Source organism: Helianthus annuus, chromosome 16 (assembly GCF_002127325.2).
Source record: "Helianthus annuus cultivar XRQ/B chromosome 16, HanXRQr2.0-SUNRISE, whole genome shotgun sequence".
Taxonomy (NCBI): domain Eukaryota; kingdom Viridiplantae; phylum Streptophyta; class Magnoliopsida; order Asterales; family Asteraceae; genus Helianthus; species Helianthus annuus.
In genome coordinates, this window is record NC_035448.2 from 943,499 (window position 1) to 963,872 (window position 20,374).

Consider the following 20,374-nt stretch of genomic DNA (forward strand, 5'->3'; position numbering starts at 1 on the left):
TATTTTATGACAGTGGGTAAAAGTTTTGGTGACGAAATATTGGTCTAGATAGGCGTTATGCTAATTGCGTCGTTTATTACAAAAGTTTCTTATAAATGCGCTATTTAGCATAACTCTCATTCTAGACCTCGGATTGACGTGAAATTTTAAGGACATGCTTATAATTTAATAAGCAAGGTTATGGTCCATTCACGTGTCCGAAATACCCGTTTTATTTTTTAAAAGGCCGTTACGGTCAACGTTTAGGCGTTTGACGGAAATGCGCAAAAGACTCGGACAAATCATGAACCGGTCACAGAGGCTTATACCACCATGTAACCTGGTCCTAAGAGAGTCCTAAGGCATATCTATACCTCACTAAGACGGGTCAGAACTGAAGTCAAAGCAAAAGTCAAACTTTTGCGACATTCGGCTCCGAACCGGGTCAATATAGCAAATGGTCGATTCAAACGAGCGTAAACAAGTTTATATACTTAATATCATGTTTTATGAGTGCCAAAACAGGTTTCATAGCATATACATTACAGATTATGTATAAAACGGCAAAATAGCTTTCTGTTGACTTTTTAAGTGCACGTTTGACTCGACATTTGACATAGTTAGAGTGGTGATCAGAGGGAAACCTTTTAGGGGTTTATTACCCACATAAATACCAACTCATAACTACTTTTGATCCGACAATTCACTGGACCATTTGTGAATTATCGCTATGACAACCGTTAGTTACGACGGTTTGGTTTATAAGCTAAATCTATGGAAATTCAAGACCACAATGGATGTGAACGACTTACAGAAGTTGTGTCTTGCTTAGAGAGCAGAGAAGAATGCTTGAGAGCTCCTTAGAATGATCAGATGAGTGTTTTGAGTTGTGATGAAGTTATGAGCACAACATGTCTATTTATAGTGAAACAAGGTAATCAAGATCATCACACAACACCCTACAACTGGTCATGGATGATGGGCAGGTGTCCCATGGAGCTATGGGTCGAGTAGGGGGCGCCCATGCTTCATTAATTGATGGTTTGATCGTTCACAAGCTCAAAAGGCATAAAAATCCAAACATTCTGCATCTGGGCGTCCAACGCGGCCCGCATGGAGGATCCATGCATGTTTTAATGCGGGCCGCCTGAGGTTCAAACTTCAGGCGCGTAAAGGAGGTCGCTCGCGGCCCGCTTTCACTTAACCCAAAACTCAATGCGGGTCGCGAGAGGTTAGATTTTCAAGTTTTTAAAATCTTTTATAATCATTACGAAATCCTGGTAATTAATAACGAAATCTTTCGTAATTATTAACCTGACCTTTCGGGTTTGAAGGGGTAACTTTGCGGTTTGGCCCTCGGTTAATTACAACTAAGGACCTCGTGTTATTTACCCGCGTTGTTAAGTCCCCGGTTAGTTTATTAATTATTCAGAAAGCCTTAACTTTCACTGTTGACGCTTTTAACCCTTCTCATACGAATTCGATCATAACTTTCTCGTTTTAAAACGGAACTTCGCGGAATTTATACAGTATATTCTAGTGAGCGTATAATACTGTTACAAAGCCTCGGGAGCGTTAAAGGGTCACTCAGAGGTATAATTAAACATGTTGACACAGTTAACCCCTGTAGCTTGTAATCTCTCACTTTCTTCCGCGTTTCGCTTCCGTACGATCCATGATTCATTCGTTTGAAGGTACAAGCACCATTTAGGGTTACCATACAGTATATTTACCCTTGCTTGACATCTATAACCCTCGAATTTACATACATTCAAGGTTTGTCAAAATTAGTCCTTTATTTAATATCAATGCCACGTGTAATCAAATGACACGTGTTAACACATCATTGGACACAAAAATTCGAGGTGTTACACTCATGTCATCTCTCGCCTCCGAGTTTGCTATGAAAGACCTTGGCCCGCTCAGTTATTTCTTGGGACTTCATGTTACTCGAACTGCCAACGCCATGTTCTTATCCCAGCAATCGTATGCCAAAGACATTATTGCTCGAGCAGGTATGCAATCATGTAACTCAGTTGCTACCCCCGTTGACACTAAACCTAAGCTCAGCACCACGTCCAGTTCACCATTTGATAACCCAACATTATATCGTAGCTTGGTTGGGGCTCTTCAATACCTCACTTTTACAAGACCTGATATCACATATGCGATTCAGCAGATATGTGTTCACATGCATGCCCCGACTATCGATGATTGGAACGCTCTCAAGCGTGTTATTCGTTATCTTCAGGGTACTTCCTCATATGGCCTCACACTGTCACCATGCACCCTCGTTTCTCTTCGGGCGTATACTGATGCTGATTGGGCAGGCTGTCCAGACACACGGCGATCCACTTCTGGTTATTGCGTCTACATGGGTCCTAATCTTCTTTCCTGGTCCTCTAAACGGCAGTCCACCGTTTCTCGCTCCAGTGCTGAAGCTGAATATAGAGCTGTCGCTAATGTAGCTGCTGAAATTTGTTGGCTGCGGAATCTCCTTCTCGAGCTACATCACCCTCTTCGGACTGCCTCTCTAGTTTACTGTGACAACATTAGCGCCATTTATCTCTCTGGCAATCCGGTTCAACATCAACGTACAAAGCATATTGAACTCGATATTCATTTTGTTCGTGAGCAAGTTCAACGTGGCAGAGTTCGTATATTGCACACTCCAACGCGATTTCAAATTGCTGATATTTTCACCAAGGGATTACCGAAGGTCTTATTTGATGATTTCAGGTCTAGTCTCAACATTCGGCCACCTCTAGCTTCGACTGCGGGGGTGTAATAGAATAGACCTAGTAATGTATTTTAGGAATTGATTTGTATTTATCTCATTCCCTTATTATTGGGATTTGTACCGTGTATATATGTATGTTGAATGAATGAGATGAGGGCAACGATTTGACCATATCTTTCACCTATAATGAACCAAAATAATATACATGAGTTTGTCTTGTCAAGAAGTATAGCAGAGAGGCATGACTACATGAGTTGATTAATCATGCAAACTTGACTATATCTAAGACTATGGGGTATGGGGCGGGGTTGGGGCGTGAGTTGGAGAGAAACGCCCAAGTCACCATCTCGGGTGGGCTTGGGTTTGGGCGTGGCCCCATTGGCGTGGGATTTAGCCCGGGCGTGGGGCGGGGCTATCCACATGACATGGTGAAACCTCATTGTCCAAGAGCACTAGCCACGTCACCCCAGTCACTCCCCACCATACCCCTTTGAAATTGGCTTTTGGTCTTGGGTGCCCCATACTTCACGTGTCGCACCATGCCCCCAACCCATGCCCCACCATACCCCACGGTCTAAATGATTAATATGCAAGAAGGAAATTTAATCAACAATCTAAAAGAAATGATATATTGAATAAAAAACCCAAGTTGTTCTTTTCCATCTTCAAAATTGGCTTTCTTGAAAATTCATAGTGACCTTGACTTTCATGTTTCGTGAATGGTATGTTTAAATTCAGTTAAACTTCTTTTAGTTAATCGATTTTGATCCTATGACAATTCAAGTCAGGTGTTCAAAAACCACCAATGTTTAATTTCTCCCCGTTGAGACGATCCCATGTGCTTATGCTTTCTAGTATTAGGTCATTTGGTTTTTTATTATTTTTTTTGTTGAGTTGAGAGAGCGTTCGAGGGAGGAACAGTGTATGTTGGTAGGTCCCAAACTCAGATCTTTGGTTGTTTCTAAATTAACCTTTTGGCATGAATGCGTCGAGTGACGCCTTTCAGGTTATAAGCTTTTCTTTATGCTTTTTTTTAAGCCGTTTATACGTACCCACGGTTTCCTTTTATTTTAATATATTCTTGTGTACATGTTGCTTTAGGTACTTTAGTTTTAGATCGTTGTCTATGCGCACAATGTTCCTTCCTTAAATTACATATCCCATCATGGAATATCTTCTTTCTGCACTAATTTAATGAGTTTTGGCTAGTGGGTAGGCGATGGGATGATGTTGGTCACCTAGCCGATCATATAAAAATGGAAAAGAAGAAAACCTTGACTAAAGTTGTTATAAGTAGTAAAATTGGTGTAGGTTTTTTACTGCAAGAGGGCCACCAACCCCACGCACTAACATATGATTCGTTAATCTCCAATATTGAATTTGCAGTGCACGTTTCATGTTTGCACTGGAACTTACAAAATTATGTAGCAAAAATACTTTGTGAAACCTCTTTACTATTCAATTTATTTAGATATTTTGACCCCTCTTTACAACACATAGCCTTTGTTTCTTAAATATATATTTTTTTTTTGGAAAAACGATACTGCCAGTAAAGAAATTAGAATAAAAGACATCCATTGTAATTTTATTAGTTTTTTTTAACCATAAATGTGCTTGCTTGATTTTCATTAAAACAGAGATGGTTACATATTAATGGTAGGTAGACGGGCAGGAAAAATGCAATTTACCCTTATAACATATCGTTATCTTTCATAGTTCATATGTTGATAGCTGGCCTATGACCTTGGTGATGGTCCCTTGTTATAAATATGGTGTAGATTTAAAATTATGTGTATATTGCTCAAGTGGTATTTAAGTGTAAAAAAATTGATTTTCAATGTGCAAAAACTACATATACATATATAGGTTAAGAGTTAAGCTACAAAGTTTAAAAGTTCTAAAAAGTATAAGAAGTCATAGGAGTGTGACATGTGACATGTTACATATATATATGGTATATACCGGGTGATCAAGTGAGAAGAAAAACAATTTAAAAAGAAAACGAAGAAAATAGTATTATGGAAAAACATTAAATAGTTTATAGCTTTCTACATTAATTATTCTCTATTTAATTAATTAGTCAATTTAATTTTATTCTGCACACGTATAATTTTATCCTACATAAATCATATACATTATCGAATTTTATTCTACACATGTAGAAATATTTCATACACACCTCGTAATTTATCCTACGCGCTAAACTATTTTTTTACAAAACATATATTTTGGAAATAAGTTACATATTTAATGTAGTTAGCTATTAAATAGGAAAACTACATATGATCTATGCAAGTTTAACAACATACCCTTACAATAACATTAAACACAAATATTAAATGAAGGAAAATGAAACGTTCTTATTGGTTGAAACTTCTTATTTTTTCTTCATACAAATAATTTTTCTCATTTAAACCCTCCACAATATATATATATATATATATATATATAGGGTTTTAGCTTTGTGGGGTTGTACTCTTGGTTTAAGGATGTTTTAGGCATTTAGGTGTTGTACTTTGAGGTTTAGGTGTTGTACACAAGACTTTGGTATGCCACATTTCATTGTTGCCAGATATAAGCAATTACAACGCCACCTTAACATAAAGTTTGAGCATTGTGTTGTTGTACTCTTGGCTATATGGTTGAATTATGCATTTGGTTGTTGTACTTGCATATTGTTTTGTTGTACACTTTTTTGTTTTAAAAGGCTTTGGCCTCATTTTTGCACCTTCTTTTTGTTCTACCCCGCCTCACCTCAGTTTTTCCGTCCACCCTTGCCGTCGTAGCTCCAACGATCCGTTGCTGACAACTTATTATTTTCGACGCTTGTAAGATTTCTTCGATTAAACCTTTTGGGTTTTCAACACAAACATGCATCTAATGTTGTACAATTTACTTACTTTGTTGTTCATTTTTGGGTCTGCATGTCGTATTTACTTCGGTTGCCAGATGTTTTTGAGCCTTACTCTCGGATTTCGGTGTGATGTCTAATTTAGTTCCTCTTACATCTTAGGTAGAGTTTTGTGGATTTGTGTGTTTCGATGATGATGAGTCTATTATCATCAAAGAATCGATATACATGTAGCGCGGTTTACGTATTTTGTGATGTTTTTGTTTTAAGATTTGTTTTATGATGTTTGTAACCATCAACATGTTTTGGTACCACATTTTTGGTGGCCTTGAATGATTATGTTTTCCAGGTATTGTTAAGCATCTTTTAGATGCTTCTCCTTTATGTTTTCTAGGGTTTCATTGCTTCGATGAGGGTGAGGATACTCTCATCCGAATATCGTTTGGCACGCCTTGATGCGTGTTTTTTAAGCTGTATAGTTTATAGAATTTAGTATTTGTGGGTGGCTGATTCATGTTTCGAGTGTCTATGAAGATAGGCATGGGTTCATTTGAGATAGATGCATGATTGCTGATCATTTAGTTTGCATACAACATGTCTTTTGCAACTATGATGGTGTTTTGTCATAAGGCGGGGAGACTTTTGTGTTGTAGCCACGGCAGAACTCTGAGTTGTAAACTTTGGAATGGTAGTATTGGATTTTGGTTTGTGAATCAGGCTGTGATTTAAATGTTAATTATTGTGAGCCTATGGTTTACTCTAATAAACGATGACTTAATTTGTAAATGGTGTTAGCATTGTTGTGTTATACTCTTTGTTTTATCGACTTTTTATGCATTAGAGTGTTGTACTTGCTTTTTTGTAGGGTATATAAGGTTAAACCCTCATTTGTGCAAGGCCTTACATCTGTCCAAATGCCTCACTCGTTATATTTTCTGCTTTCTTTTTGCATGGTTATATTCTATTGTTGACTTGCGTTTTAAGTTGTGTAGGCGATGATGATGTTGTTCTTCGAAAAGGCAACTGAAATGGCCTTCAAGAGGTAACCGGTTGCAGCCAAGGTTTCCGAGCCTCGATAACGATATTTTCTTTGTTGTTTTGTTGATTCTTATTTCAATTCGGATTTGCAAGTTGAAAGGTAATGGTAAATGAGATGTCACAAAGGTTGTTGTGGCTAATACGGCTTAAAATGAGCTTCGAGAGCCTATTTACTACATTTTCATCATAAGTGTCCTTTACTTTTGGTTATTGATTGGCATAATCTCCTATTTAATTGAATTTTGTACGTATCAGGATATCTACTTCGGAGGATAATCATCAAGTTTTCGAGCGTCTAGGGAAGGGTTGGAGGAGGTTGTGGCATCAAATCAGTATGATTGATAAGCTAAATGATATGACCGAATAGGTGGCTAACATTAGGAAGAAACAGGAAGAGTTGCAGTTGTCCCTGATGTACTTAGCGCACGTTATGTAAACCTGCAGGACGTTGAAAAAGTAGCATAGGCTTTTATGTGTAATAATCTTTGGTTGTTAATTGTAATGTGTACTATATTATTATGCAATCAATGGTATCTTTCATATTTTTTGGCTTTTCGTTTTGACTTTTTACAATACCGTGAAGCCATTTGATGATCGTCAACTAATGAATATAAAACACACCATCATACAACTTACGAATATAAGACACTACATGATAAAATACCATATCATCATCTAAAAGCCATTCAAACACATCCTCATTCAACTTATGATAAAACACCACATCATCAACTAAAGTCATTCAAACACACCATCACACAACTTACAACTTATGAATATAAAACACCACATAATAATCAACCTAAAACACCATACTAACACATATTACAAAATTGCAAAATAAAACACCCATTGTATAAATAGAACCATAAACACCATGGACTAAAAACACCCAGTTGAAACGTAAGTTATATATAACAAATTGTTACTTATATTAAAGATAAAACGTTTGTTATTATGGTGTAATTATTTTGTTAAAAAATGATATATACAAAAGTTATTGACGCTTAAAAAAGACGACGAGAACTGACGTGTAACTTGTATGTAGGTGCTAAATTTAAGACACACTGAATTTATCTTTATATCCTTAATCTAAGAAATCAGTCAATCTAATTAAAACACAAACTAAAACACTATCACTCTTTCAATCTCATTCGTTAATCATTCTAATCTAAAGGCCCATATCCCTTTATTACACTTTTTAGGAGAAACACACTTTGTAGATGAAACTCACCCTACATATGCATATGCTCATAGGCTCATAGCTCATCATTGACTTTTTTGGGTTATCCCATTTAATTTGGGTGGGCTAAATATACTCCCTATACATGCTTAATGCACTCCATCCCTCCCCCTTATGAGAATGAAGAGAGAGATGATATAACTGATTGAGGGGTACCTAAAGTAAAAATCATAGTAGAGGAGGTACATTTAGCACAACCCATTATAGGATCACAAAAAATTGTTTATGCTGCTTTGGTTTGGGGTTTCAGGGTATTTTAATGATTCGTATAAAGTGAATGATAATTTCTCTAGAAAACGATTCATGGAAAATTCTTAGTCATATGATACAGGGGTTTGCTATAATGGTGATAAAAGTCACTAGGTGCTCCCTAGTGGGAATTGAGATTACTTGGGAAGTACTCAGCCTAGGCAGAAAGTACTCAAGGAGTACTTGGCCTAGGTGAAAGTCCTCGCATCCAGGGCCGGTCCTAAAATTTTGGAGACCCAAAGCGAATTAAAAATTCGAGGCCCTTTTTAATTTTTTAGGCTCGTAATTTTGGTTTGTATCTGACATGAAATATATATTAGGAAGAAACTTATAAAGCACTTAACCATTATATAAACTAGATGATTCCCTAAATCAAATAATGTTGGGATCTAATACATAAATCAAATCTAAGTTGGTCAAAAGAGTTTAACCTAACAAATAACAACTTACATTATATTATGTGTGAAAAGAATTAAAATATGCTACTTATTTTAAGTATACTATTGTTATTAGTTAGAAACAATTACACCTTTTCAAACGGTCGTTTAAGGTTGCATCCATTGTCCATTTGAAGGCTAGTGCTTAAGTAATAGCCACCCCCTTAAATAGTCATTTGAAGATTTGCCGAATGGACTTTTGAAGGCCAGAACTTGCATCATAGCCCCTATTTTAACGACCATTTGAGGTTGGGGTGGCGTTGGATCACTAGGACCCATAATTTAAAATATCTTTATTGTCTCACAATTCACCAATTGGGTGGATTTCAAAAACCGGATAATAGTGATAAATAGCTTTGAAACTATACGTATGCATGTAGTTTAAGACTAAGTTTGGAAAGCTAGTACGTTCAGTCGCACACTATTAACATAATATAAAACCTGAAATAAACACTACATGCAATATGAAGTGATAGTAAATGAACACGTTAATAAAATTTTGAAATTAATAAAAAGTCAAAAGAATTGAAATCCAGCTCAAATTAATGGATGTATTGGAATTTGTTTTGGTTTCTAGAGTCCATTGTTAAAAGAACATATTCATTTTCCTTTTAGTTTTATCATGTCAGTGTATTTGTGGACTTCGTCCAAAGAGAGAAAAACCGGATAGCTTTTCTTGTGGAAGGAAGCTTCATCTTCAAACCCATCCACTGATGTGAGGACTAGCTCTTAAAACCAGCAAATTGGTTAAGAATTTTAGTGGAGTACTACTATAAAGATGATATTAAAAATTCTGACTTATTTCCTGCCATCCAGCTTATAATTAGTGCATCCTTTGTCACATCTACGTTTACTACAACTTTTAACAGAATATTAAAATAAAAGGTGTATAAATGTAGCTAGCATAAAGTCCAAAAACAACAACTAGATGTTACTAAACTTGCCCTATATATAAACAAGATTGTTGATTTGTTTTTCATCATCAGTACAAACAAGTACACCCAAAAAAAAAAAACACAACACACACACACACACACGCATACACACACTCTGAAACTAAAATGATCAGTTTGGATGACATTTACAAGGTGGTAACAGCAATGTTTCCGCTCTACGTAGCCCTACTTCTAGGGTACGGATCGGTGAAGTGGTGGCACATGTTCAAGCCGGACCATTGTGACGCGATAAACCGGCTGAATTGCTACTTCATCATCCCTCTCTTCACATTTGACTTCACAACCCAAATAAATCCCTACAAAATGAACTTTAGGTTCCTAGCTGCTGACGTCATCTCCAAAGGCATCATCCTCATAGCTATATATTTATGGGCTACGTTTACTACAAAAGGAAACTTACCTTGGTCCATCACAAGCTTTTCTTTGCTTTGCTTGAATAATTCACTTGTTGTAGGGGTTCCACTTATGAAAGCAATGTTTGGTCCTGTTGGACAGAACCTTGTTATTCAATCCTCTATTTGGCAATTTACAATTTGGAATATAATCTTGCTAACAATGTATGCGTTCGAGAGCGTAAACAAATTGTCACAAGACGAATCAGCAACAGATCTAGAAGGCAATACGCTAGAGGTGGATCACGTGGTGGTTACAAGAAGACCCTCCTTGTTGATTTTAATCAAGACTGTTGGTGTAAAGCTTGCTAAGAATCCTAATGCTTATGCATGCATCCTTGGGCTTGCATGGGCACTTGTATCAAACAGGCAAGTCATTTTCCATATTTTATGTGTGTGTATATATTCAATTCATTTGACATTATTGTATGTCATGTACATATTCTAATTCATTAACTTGAAAAAAAAAATACTCATTTCAGGTGGGATTTAAAAATGCCAAGTATAATAGAAGGATCAATATTGATCATGTCAAGAGCTGGTTCAGGTGTTGCCATGTTTTGTATTGGTGAGGATTTTCACTTCCTTTTAAGCAACCTTTTTACATTAATATTACGTACTTGGATTAGGTTAAATATATTCTTATTTAGTATGTTATTTGGTGAGTATATATTCTTATTTGGTATGTTTTTAGGTGATTACATGATCGACCTGCTAAATCTTTTTGGGCGGTTTATAGCGGATTCTAAAATAAGGTCACTTTTCGAAAAAAAAATAGCTTAGTGGGTCGTTCAGGTCATAGGATCCTAACACGTGAACATTCTAATCATACAATGGCACAATTTTTTTGTACACAATTTGTAAAAGATACACAATCACACATATTAGAGTTGTAGTTAATAAATAAAATAAAAACTCTTCTCGTCAAAATTTGAAAAATAACCCATTGGGGAGCTTATTTATTTTATAGGCAAGACGTCCCTAATTAGAATTAACTTTGACCTCTAAGTTTTTTTCTATATATCTTTGATCGATGCAGGATTGTTCATGGCATTACAACCGAAGATAATTGATTGCGGATGGACACTAACCGCATTTTCAATGCTAATGAGGTTTGTGGTTGCACCAGCAACATTGGCTGTTGGGTCTCTTATCTTAGGTTTGCGTGGTGATATCCTTTCTATAGCCATCATTCAGGTAATTTTTAACCATTTCATACAATTATGTCACTTGATTATATTATTGATATAAATTATATAAACTATTTATCATTAATAATATTGGGATAATTTTTATTTTCTTTGCTCACAGGCTGCGCTACCCCAAGCGATTACTTCTTTCATATTTGCCAAAGAATATGAACTCCATACAAATGTCCTTAGTACTGCGTAAGTTCCTAATTTTGATTATATATAATAAGTTTTAACTAATTAAATAATAGAAATCATAATTGACTTTGATGTTTTTTACTTTCTTTATAACTATTTTTTTTTTATATTTTTTAACAAACCTTGAATTGATCTCATGTTGTCTGATTTTGTCTTTCAGGGTCATCTTTGGCACTATTGTGTCCATTCCAGTGCTGATTGCATATTTTGTTGTGCTAGACTTATTAACGTGATTATTTGTATTGTAATTTTATCCATCGATCAAAGTTAAAAGCTACACGGATTTGTAATGACACAATTGTTTTCAATTAGTATTGTAACATATTCAAAGTATCTATCTGAATTATGACAATTGTTTATTCGAAATTCTTGCAAATTTGGTGCACTAGTCTTCCAAATTTCCACCATGTCAAAAAGGAAAACTGCCAAGAACAATAGATAAAGTAATTTCATGGGCATCATTAAATTGGGTGAAAATTCAAATTTCTGAAATATAGAAGACTTCTAGGTCTCTTGTTAAAACTTAAAGTGTAAGTCCTAAATCTACAATAAATAAAATTATTGTTTTCCCTCAGCAATCATCGTGTCATCCAGTGGACTATATACCTAATAAATAAGTAACTGTATGTGTCATATGTTACAATTTTGTAAGCCTATAATTATTTTTTCTCATTCTCTTATTTCACCGGTCACGTCTTATATAAAATATCACTTTATAATTTCTAAATTTGTATTACTAACTATTTAGTATTTACTTTTTTAACCCATATTATACACGAGTTCCCAGTCTAGCTAGTAGTGAATATGAATAATCTAATCTAAATATTAATAAAAGACTACAAATAATGCCATATGACATTCCATCTTTCAACCTCATAAATTTTATTTATATTTATTTAATATATTTCTTTTAATATTAATAACCAATATATAGATATCACTTATTTTTTATCTTTATCCTTATCTTTATTTTAATATTAATAAATTCAAATAGTAATATTATAAATATCTAAATGTAATATCTAATAAATTATTAATATCTCTTAAACTATGAAAATAATCTTTCTATACTAATAAATAAAAATCCCTTTTGGCATGTGTCACCTCCTGGTGCATTCTTACCTTATTTTCCTATTTATCTAATAATAAAGGATAATAATTATAATAATGGATAAACAATTAACTTTGGAGATAAATAATAATACTTTTATAATAATTAACTAATAAATAAAAAGCTTTTGAGTTTGGTATATTAATAACTAGGTTAAAACCCCGTGTATTACACGGGTTGCACAAATATAATTTTATATAAAAAATAATAAAAATATATATTTTTAAAAAATGTCGTATATTGCACGTGTTAAATAAAATATAATGTCATATGTGAATACAAACAGTCATCAAGATTTATATTTTAAAAATGAACATTGATATACTATTTACTTATTATACTATTTTACTGTGTTTTTTTATTTTGCATAAATGTAATTTTATATAATAAATAATAAAAATGATATATCCTTAAAAAAACTTGTATATTGCACGTGTTTAATAAAATATAATGTCATATGTTAACATATACAGTCATCAAGATTTATCTTTTAAAAATAAACTTTAATATACTATTTACTTATTATAACATTTTACTTTGTTAATTATGTATTCTTAACTAATTTTTGGTTTAAAATTATCATTATTATTATTTAATATCTAAATATTAATAAAAGACCCCAATTAATGCCACATGTCAATCTTTCATTCAATCTTATAATTTTACTTTTATTTTATTTAAAAATAATTTTGTTATCCTTATTATTATTTATTAAAAATTCTCTCAATTTTAATTTTAATATTATCTAATCTTCTATCTAAACTATAATAAATCATTCCAATAAATGCCACATGACGATTCTTTATGCTACCTAAATATAATATTAATCTATATTCCATTTTTATATTTAAAATACTTTATGGATAACTAATTAAAAATATTATATTAATTAATTAAAAATATTATATGGATAACTACAATTAATATGGATAACTACAATTAATATATTTTACTACAAGTAACTTCTATTTTGTTTAATCGTTATTATGTTTAACTATAATTGCCACATGATAAATTTTTGTACAAATTTGTTATCATTAACAAATAAACATATTTTACTACAATTAAAAATATTCAACAATATAGATAACGATTAAACATAATAAAATATAGTCAAATATGTCGTAGATTCTTTGATGTATTTAATGAAATTATTTCATTACTTCATTACCTCATTGGCTAACGGTGTAAAAATAATTAAAAAGTTTCCTAAAGAATTGATGACCGTGACAAGCACTTTACAAATGGGTTGGGTATTAATTAATTACTATGAGTAAAAGATTACAAACTTGTGGAATGAGCATCATGTACGTCTACATGTCTTATTTACAAATAAACTATTTTTATTATTCAACCCGTGGATACACGGGAGTATAACCTAGTGAATAAAAATATATGAGTCCAAATTAGACATTTTTAAAATTATTATCTATATAAATAACATTAAAATTAATGAAGTAAATAATGGATTATAAATTAACTAAATGAACGGTAATTAACAAGTTTAATTCGAGTGAAATATATTATTATCTATATATTATCTATATATTAATAAACAAACCCAATGAATAGTGTTTTTATTATAATAATAATATATAGCTTTTTTAATACTTTTGTTATTCTAATATTATAATAATAATTATTCCATTTATTATTTTTCTTAACTTTAATTATTTTTTTTATCACGGGTCTTACAATTTTTTTTATTTTTTTCAACTTTTAACGGTTTTTTTTATGAATTCTAAAATGAATCTACTAGATATAAATGTAGTATTATTTACTGAGAGAAGTTATTGTAAAAGAGGAATGAAGTGTACGAAGTGTAAAAGGGGAGTTTGGCCCTTAAATTGCAAGATCAATAGTTGAAATTAATTATCTATATATTAATAAACAAACCCAATGAATAGTGTTTTTATTATAATAATATATATAGCTTTTTTTAATACTTTTGTTCTTCTAATATTATAATAATAATTATTCCATTTATTATTTTTCTTAACTTTAATTATTATTTTTATCACGGGTCTTACAATTTTTTTATTTTCTTCAACTTTTAACGGTTTTTTTTATGAATTCTAAAATGAATCTACTAGATATAAATGTAGTATTATTTACTGAGAGAAGTTATTGTAAAAGAGGAATGAAGTGTACGAAGTGTAAAAGGGGAGTTTGGCCCTTAAATTGCAAGATCAATAGTTGAAATTAAGTGATCTCTAAATTTAGCATTCAAGTAACTAAAAACAAGGAAAACAAGTGGAGAGAAAAGCAAAACAGGAAAATCCAATATTATTGACTCATAAACTCATTTCTCTCTTGATTTTCAAATGGCTATAACTTTTTCATATGTTAATATTTTTTATAAAAATTACATTGTATTATTAACGAACATTCCATTCTCTTTAATTCGATCAGCCTTTTGTTATAGTTTTTTTAAAAAATTACAGATGTCACACCCCCAAAATCCCACCTGCGGAGTACTACCGCTTGGAGGCGTGACTGACCAGGATCCAGCCACCAATCATACTGAACAAGCAAATAAGCAGTTATAAAAGTTTAACAAATACGATTGGTGTTTCCAAAACAAATAAGTTTAAGTTGCAAGCGGAAGCATAAGTTTAAAGTTATAACATAAGTCCAAAAGTTTTAAGTTTAACATAGCACGCAGCAATCCGTGTCCCACAACGATCCTCCTCCATGCAAGCTCCAGCTGAGTACCTAGGGTCCTGCAAAGCATGTAGTAACGAGTCAACAACTAGTTGAGTGAGTTCACGGGTGGGCGTTTGTTTTAGTTATTCCGAAAACAGTTTCCTTTAACTGGCATCCTGCCGTGGGGGTTACCCCATAGTTTAAAAACGTGACATGTTCATTCCCAGTTACTCCGGCACTCCGGCCGTGGGGGCTACCCCATGTAGTTATCAGGCATTTCGGCCGTGGGGGCTACCCCATGCGTACACTAGACTCGTTACCATATCGACTGCTGACTGTAGTCATGTTTATGTGCCCTGAAAACATCAATGTCTATCATCATTGACGTGCCCCAGATCCATTAGTTCACGCCCGTCCTCTGCGGCACGGTGTGAGGCTTGTCAGACCTAAATAGCGCTATCTAACTAATGACCCGCTCGCCATTGGCCCGGCGATTAGTCGATACAAAAAGGAGGGACTTCGTGATAGAGTTTTAGTCTAGTACGTTTATACGTCCGTCCGGACGAGGAATCACATTCCTGAACCACTGACGTCCTACCCAAGGAGGACGAGGAATCCACGTTCCTTAACCCCGTTCCCAACCCAGGGAATCCCATGCTTTGTAAAGGGTGTGAACTCACCTTGGTTTGCTCGGCAGTTAATCACAGAAAGATCAATCAAGTCGCAAGTAGTCAATAACGTCCTAACACGGATATCACTTATAATCAGATTCGAACCAAGTAGTGCACGTACAAGTAGCAGTTACGGCATACAGTTTCTATCATGGCAGTTTAACAACAGTGCACAGTATCACATTTGGCCCACAAGTTCTACCTAAGCCCAATATACGTATTAACAGTTAACACAGAAGTCCACAAGGCCGGCCCATTAACTAAGGCCCAAAAGTGTGGTCTCGAGTCGCAACCGGACTCGCAAGCATGGTCTCGAGTCATGCTGTTTGATCATAAATGGTTGCGAGTCGCAACCGGTGTCGCAACCATGGTCTCGGTTAATCATGCTGAGGTCTCGAGTCGCAACGGGACTCGTAACCTGTGGTCTCGGCTTGTCCTGTTATGGTTGCGAGTCGCAACCGCGTGGTCTCGAGTCATCACGCTGTGGTTGCGAGTCGCAACTGGGTGATTGCGAGTCGGTAGCAGTCGTTTTCATGTTCACGTGTTGATGCAGATGTAGTCAGCCAAATGGTACAATGTAATCAGGCCCTAAATCAGGAAACTACCAATAGAATTCCACTAACATTTTTCCTAATCAGGCTATTAGTCAAAGGTGGATCAAAATCACAAGGGTTTTCAATCTTCAACTATCATTCAAAGTGTTCTTCAAATATTCAAACCCATATTCAACAAGTTCATAACATATTAATCACTTATTCAACCAAAACTATGAACAAGCATCAAAACACTAAACATAACACACAACTCGGTTTTCATATATGTCCGATTTCATGCCAAGTGCAACCCGATTTTTATGTATCATCAAGATCTAGTAGTTTAAACTCTATTTAACCCAAGATATCATAACCCATGCATATAGTTTCATCTTTTGACAACAAATGGTTATTTCATCAAACAAGCTTCTTGATAAACGATCATCTCATATAAAAGAACAACTTAACCATCAAACTCAAACACTAAGCATAACATGAATCATCAACATTCATACATCACAAATCACAACAAAAAATCAATTATAAACATTAAAAACACTAACCGGTTAATGGGTTTCGAGGGTGTGTGTAAAGCTTCCAACCGGGTGTGTGTATGAGCCGATCCAAGTCCAAATCCGAGAATGATGAAGTGTTTGTGTTCTAGAGTTTAAGTGAGAGAAGTAGGAGAGTGTGTGTGTTGTAATGTTTCAACAAATGGCAAAAGTTAACTAAGGGTGGTTTATATAGGCTAGTTCAAGTGTGTGCACCCTTAGTGGGTTTCGAGTGGGGGTTTACGGCCCAAAGGCCCAACCGGCCAAAGGTTCTCGGCCCAAAGGCCTATTCGGTCACTATTCACTCGAGACCTCATGGTCTCGAGTCGGGTTCTTTGTTCTCGGGTTGGGTTCTCGGTTCGCATATAACACGTATAAATATATACAATGCACACATAACAAGCACATATCACATAAAAAGGTTCACATTATCATTAAGTTTAATCGGTTAACTAGTCACATAACGTACAAGCAAGTTACATCAAGACACAACGAAAGGTTCTAGATTTCGAGTTGTCACAACAGAATTTTGAATACCCAGAGTAAGTGTCTACGTGATTTTGAATACACATTACGTGATTTCATTATATTTTTTTATGTGAAACCCCACTAAGTGATTACGTAATTACGTAACAATAGTTGACTATACAATATTACGTGACTACATGATTTTAAATACCAAATATTTCACGTATAATCACGTATTAAGAATAAATTATATACAAAATTACATATTAGAGATTTAATCACGTAATAAAGTATAAAACAATCAAGTTCGTATTATTGAATGTGTAATCACGTAATGAAATTATATTGAACGTGTAATGATTTAGAGGGGAGGGGGCGGTGCGTGATAATATCACGAAACCAAAGTTCAACGCGTGGAAATCAGTTTTTTCCCACCGCCACCATAACATTCACGCGTGATACAATCACGGTTTCCCGATTTCGTTATTTTTTTAACTGCGTGATGGTTTTTTTGTGAGGGTAATTGTTGGTTGGGGGGAAATTGTTGGGTGTGGTGGTGAGTGATGACCACCGCCACTAAAAAAAGTTGTGAGTGATAGAAAAATGGTTGATGACATGGCGAAACATGATTGGATATTGTGAGTGATAGAATTCTATCAATAGTGCCCACCCCCACCCCCTTATGTTGAATGTGTAATCACGTAATGAGTATTCAAAAATCACGTAATCATGTACTAAGTATTAAAAATCACGTAATCACGTAATGGGTATTAGGTATTCAAAATCACGTAATCACGTAACTGGTATTCAAAATCTTGTAATTTTTTTAAGAAAACTATGAACTATACATTAAGGGTCTGTTTGGTATGGGGTAATGGAATAGATGAGAGAATGGAATGGACGAGGTAATGGAATGGACAACGGAATGAAATGGATCATTCCATTCCATTGTGATGTTTGGTTACTCTTATGTGAATAGAATGAATCATTACTTTGTACAATTTGATAAACAAAAAAAGATGAAGTAACGAAACACAACTGTATTATAAACGACAAAAATATAGTTGCCTCAATAATAATAATAATAATAATAATAATAATAATAATAATAATAATAATAATAATAATAATAATATATTAATGATAAAAAATTAATAATAGATTTTTGATATATATTAATATTTGTATGAATATTAATAAATATAAATATAAATATAAATATAAATATAAATACAAATACAAATACAAATAAAAGTATTATAATAATAATAATAATACTAATAATAATAACAATAATAAGAATAAGAACATATTTCTTTTCATTCCTTGAAGGAATGGAAAAAAAACACCTACATACTAAGGAATGGAAATTATTATATTTGGAAGGAGTTACATTCCTTTGGAATGCTCCATTCCATTACCACATGATAACCAAACATGTTTCTTTTCATTCCATCAGAATGATCCATTCCATTCCACCTTCCATTCCTTCGTACCAAACGCTACCTAATAAACAAACCCAACGAATAGTGTTTTTATTATAATAATAATATATAGTTTTTTAATACTTTTATTATTCTAATATTATAATAATAATTATTCCATTTATTATTTTTCTTAACTTTAATTTTTTTTATCACGGGTCGTACAATTTTTTTTTATTTTCTTCAACGTTTAACAGTTTCTTTTTTTATTTTATGAATTCTAAAATGAATCTACTAGATATAAATGTAGTATTATTTACTGAGAGAAAAGTTATTGTAAAAGAAGAATGAAGTGTTGGAAGTGTAAAAGGGGAGTTTGACCCTTAATTTGGAAGATCAATAGTTGAGATTAAGTGAATAGTAATCTCTCAACCTTTAAGGGTCGTTTCGTCTTTAGCAGGATTGGTTTTGCAATTCAAAAGGGGGTTGCGGCGCAGCTTGTTGCCCGTTTACCTGCCACTTGTTTGTAATTTGTTAGTTTGGCATTTTAATGAAAATTCGCAGTGATCCCTAAATTTAGAATTCAAGTAACTAAAAACAAGGAAAACAAGTGGAGAGAAGGCAAAACCTGAAAATACAATATTGTTGACTCATAAACTCACTTCCCTCTTGATTTTCAAATGGCTATAACTTTTTTCATACGTTAATATTTTTTATAAAAATTACATTGTATTAACGAACATTTTATTCTCTTTAGTTCGAGCAGCCTATTGCTATAGTTTTCTTAAAAAAATTACAGAATTTTGAATACACATTACGTGATTACGTGATATTGAATACCCAGTAAGTGTCTACGTGATTTTGAATACACATTACGTGATTTCATTATATTTTTTATGTGAAACCCCACTAAGTTATTACGTAATTACGTAACAATAGTTAACTATACATTATTACGTGACTACGTGATTTTAAATACCAAATATTTCACGTATAATCACGTATTAAGAATAAAGTATTAAACAATCAAGTTCGTATTATTGAATGTCTAATAATGTAATGAATTTATATTGAACGTGTAATGATTTATGTTGAATGTGTAATCACGTAATGAGTATTCAAAAATCACGTAGTCATGTACTAAGTATTCAAAATCACGTAATGGGTATTAGGTATTCAAAATCATGTAATCACGTAACTGGTATTCAAAATCATGTAATTTTTTTAAGAAAACTATGGTTCATACGGTATAATTATAAATATTAACGTATGAGAAAGTTATATCCGTTTAAAAATCAAGGGGAAACTAGTTCACTTGAAAAAAAAAGACTAAATTACCCTTCCTACCAATGACATTTGTCACTCTCTCCTTCTCACCTATGGTTCATACGAAAATTCTCTCTTGTACATGATCCAAATATTATTTACTGAATATAACTGCTAAATTGATTGATTTAGTTACGTATACTTAATCTTGCTATGATATTTCGGGATATAAAACCTTGTAAGAGTCACATATCATATTAGTCCTTAAGAAATATGGTGTGGTGGTAAGATGTCTCTCTTTTATTTAAGAGGCGAAAGGTTCAATCCTACAAGATGCACATATATTAAAGAGTAGGTTATTTGCAAATATTATTATTACAATTAACGAGTGAATAAGAAAGTAAACGTCAAAGCTAGGTGAAGTTGAAGTC

At 33.5% G+C, this 20,374-nt stretch overlaps 2 protein-coding genes across 2 annotated transcripts; both read left to right on the forward strand.

The window, feature by feature from the left end:
• Positions 1–1,855: 1,855 nt before the first annotated feature.
• On the forward strand, positions 1,856–2,767 carry LOC110917318 (uncharacterized mitochondrial protein AtMg00810-like). Its single transcript, XM_022161896.1, has one exon. It carries the CDS (start codon positions 1,856–1,858, stop codon positions 2,765–2,767), a length of 912 nt encoding a protein of 303 aa, XP_022017588.1.
• Positions 2,768–9,532: 6,765 nt separating this feature from the next.
• LOC110917193 (auxin efflux carrier component 5) lies at positions 9,533–11,632 on the forward strand. The gene is made up of 5 exons (XM_022161789.2): positions 9,533–10,254; positions 10,368–10,453; positions 10,925–11,082; positions 11,197–11,273; positions 11,434–11,632. Exons 1-5 carry the CDS (start codon positions 9,599–9,601, stop codon positions 11,504–11,506), a joined length of 1,050 nt encoding a protein of 349 aa, XP_022017481.1. The 5' UTR covers positions 9,533–9,598; the 3' UTR covers positions 11,507–11,632.
• Positions 11,633–20,374: the final 8,742 nt, after the last annotated feature.

Bases quoted from the DNA above. Each gene is read 5' to 3' on its own strand.
- LOC110917318 (XM_022161896.1), top strand. From the start codon at position 1,856: ATGTCATCTCTCGCCTCCGAGTTTGCTATGAAAGACCTTGGCCCGCTC.
- LOC110917193 (XM_022161789.2), top strand. From the start codon at position 9,599: ATGATCAGTTTGGATGACATTTACAAGGTGGTAACAGCAATGTTTCCG. The intron at 11,083-11,196 runs GTAATTTTTAAC...CTTTGCTCACAG, and splicing joins TTTCTATAGCCATCATTCAG to GCTGCGCTACCCCAAGCGAT. The intron at 11,274-11,433 runs GTAAGTTCCTAA...TTTGTCTTTCAG, and splicing joins ACAAATGTCCTTAGTACTGC to GGTCATCTTTGGCACTATTG.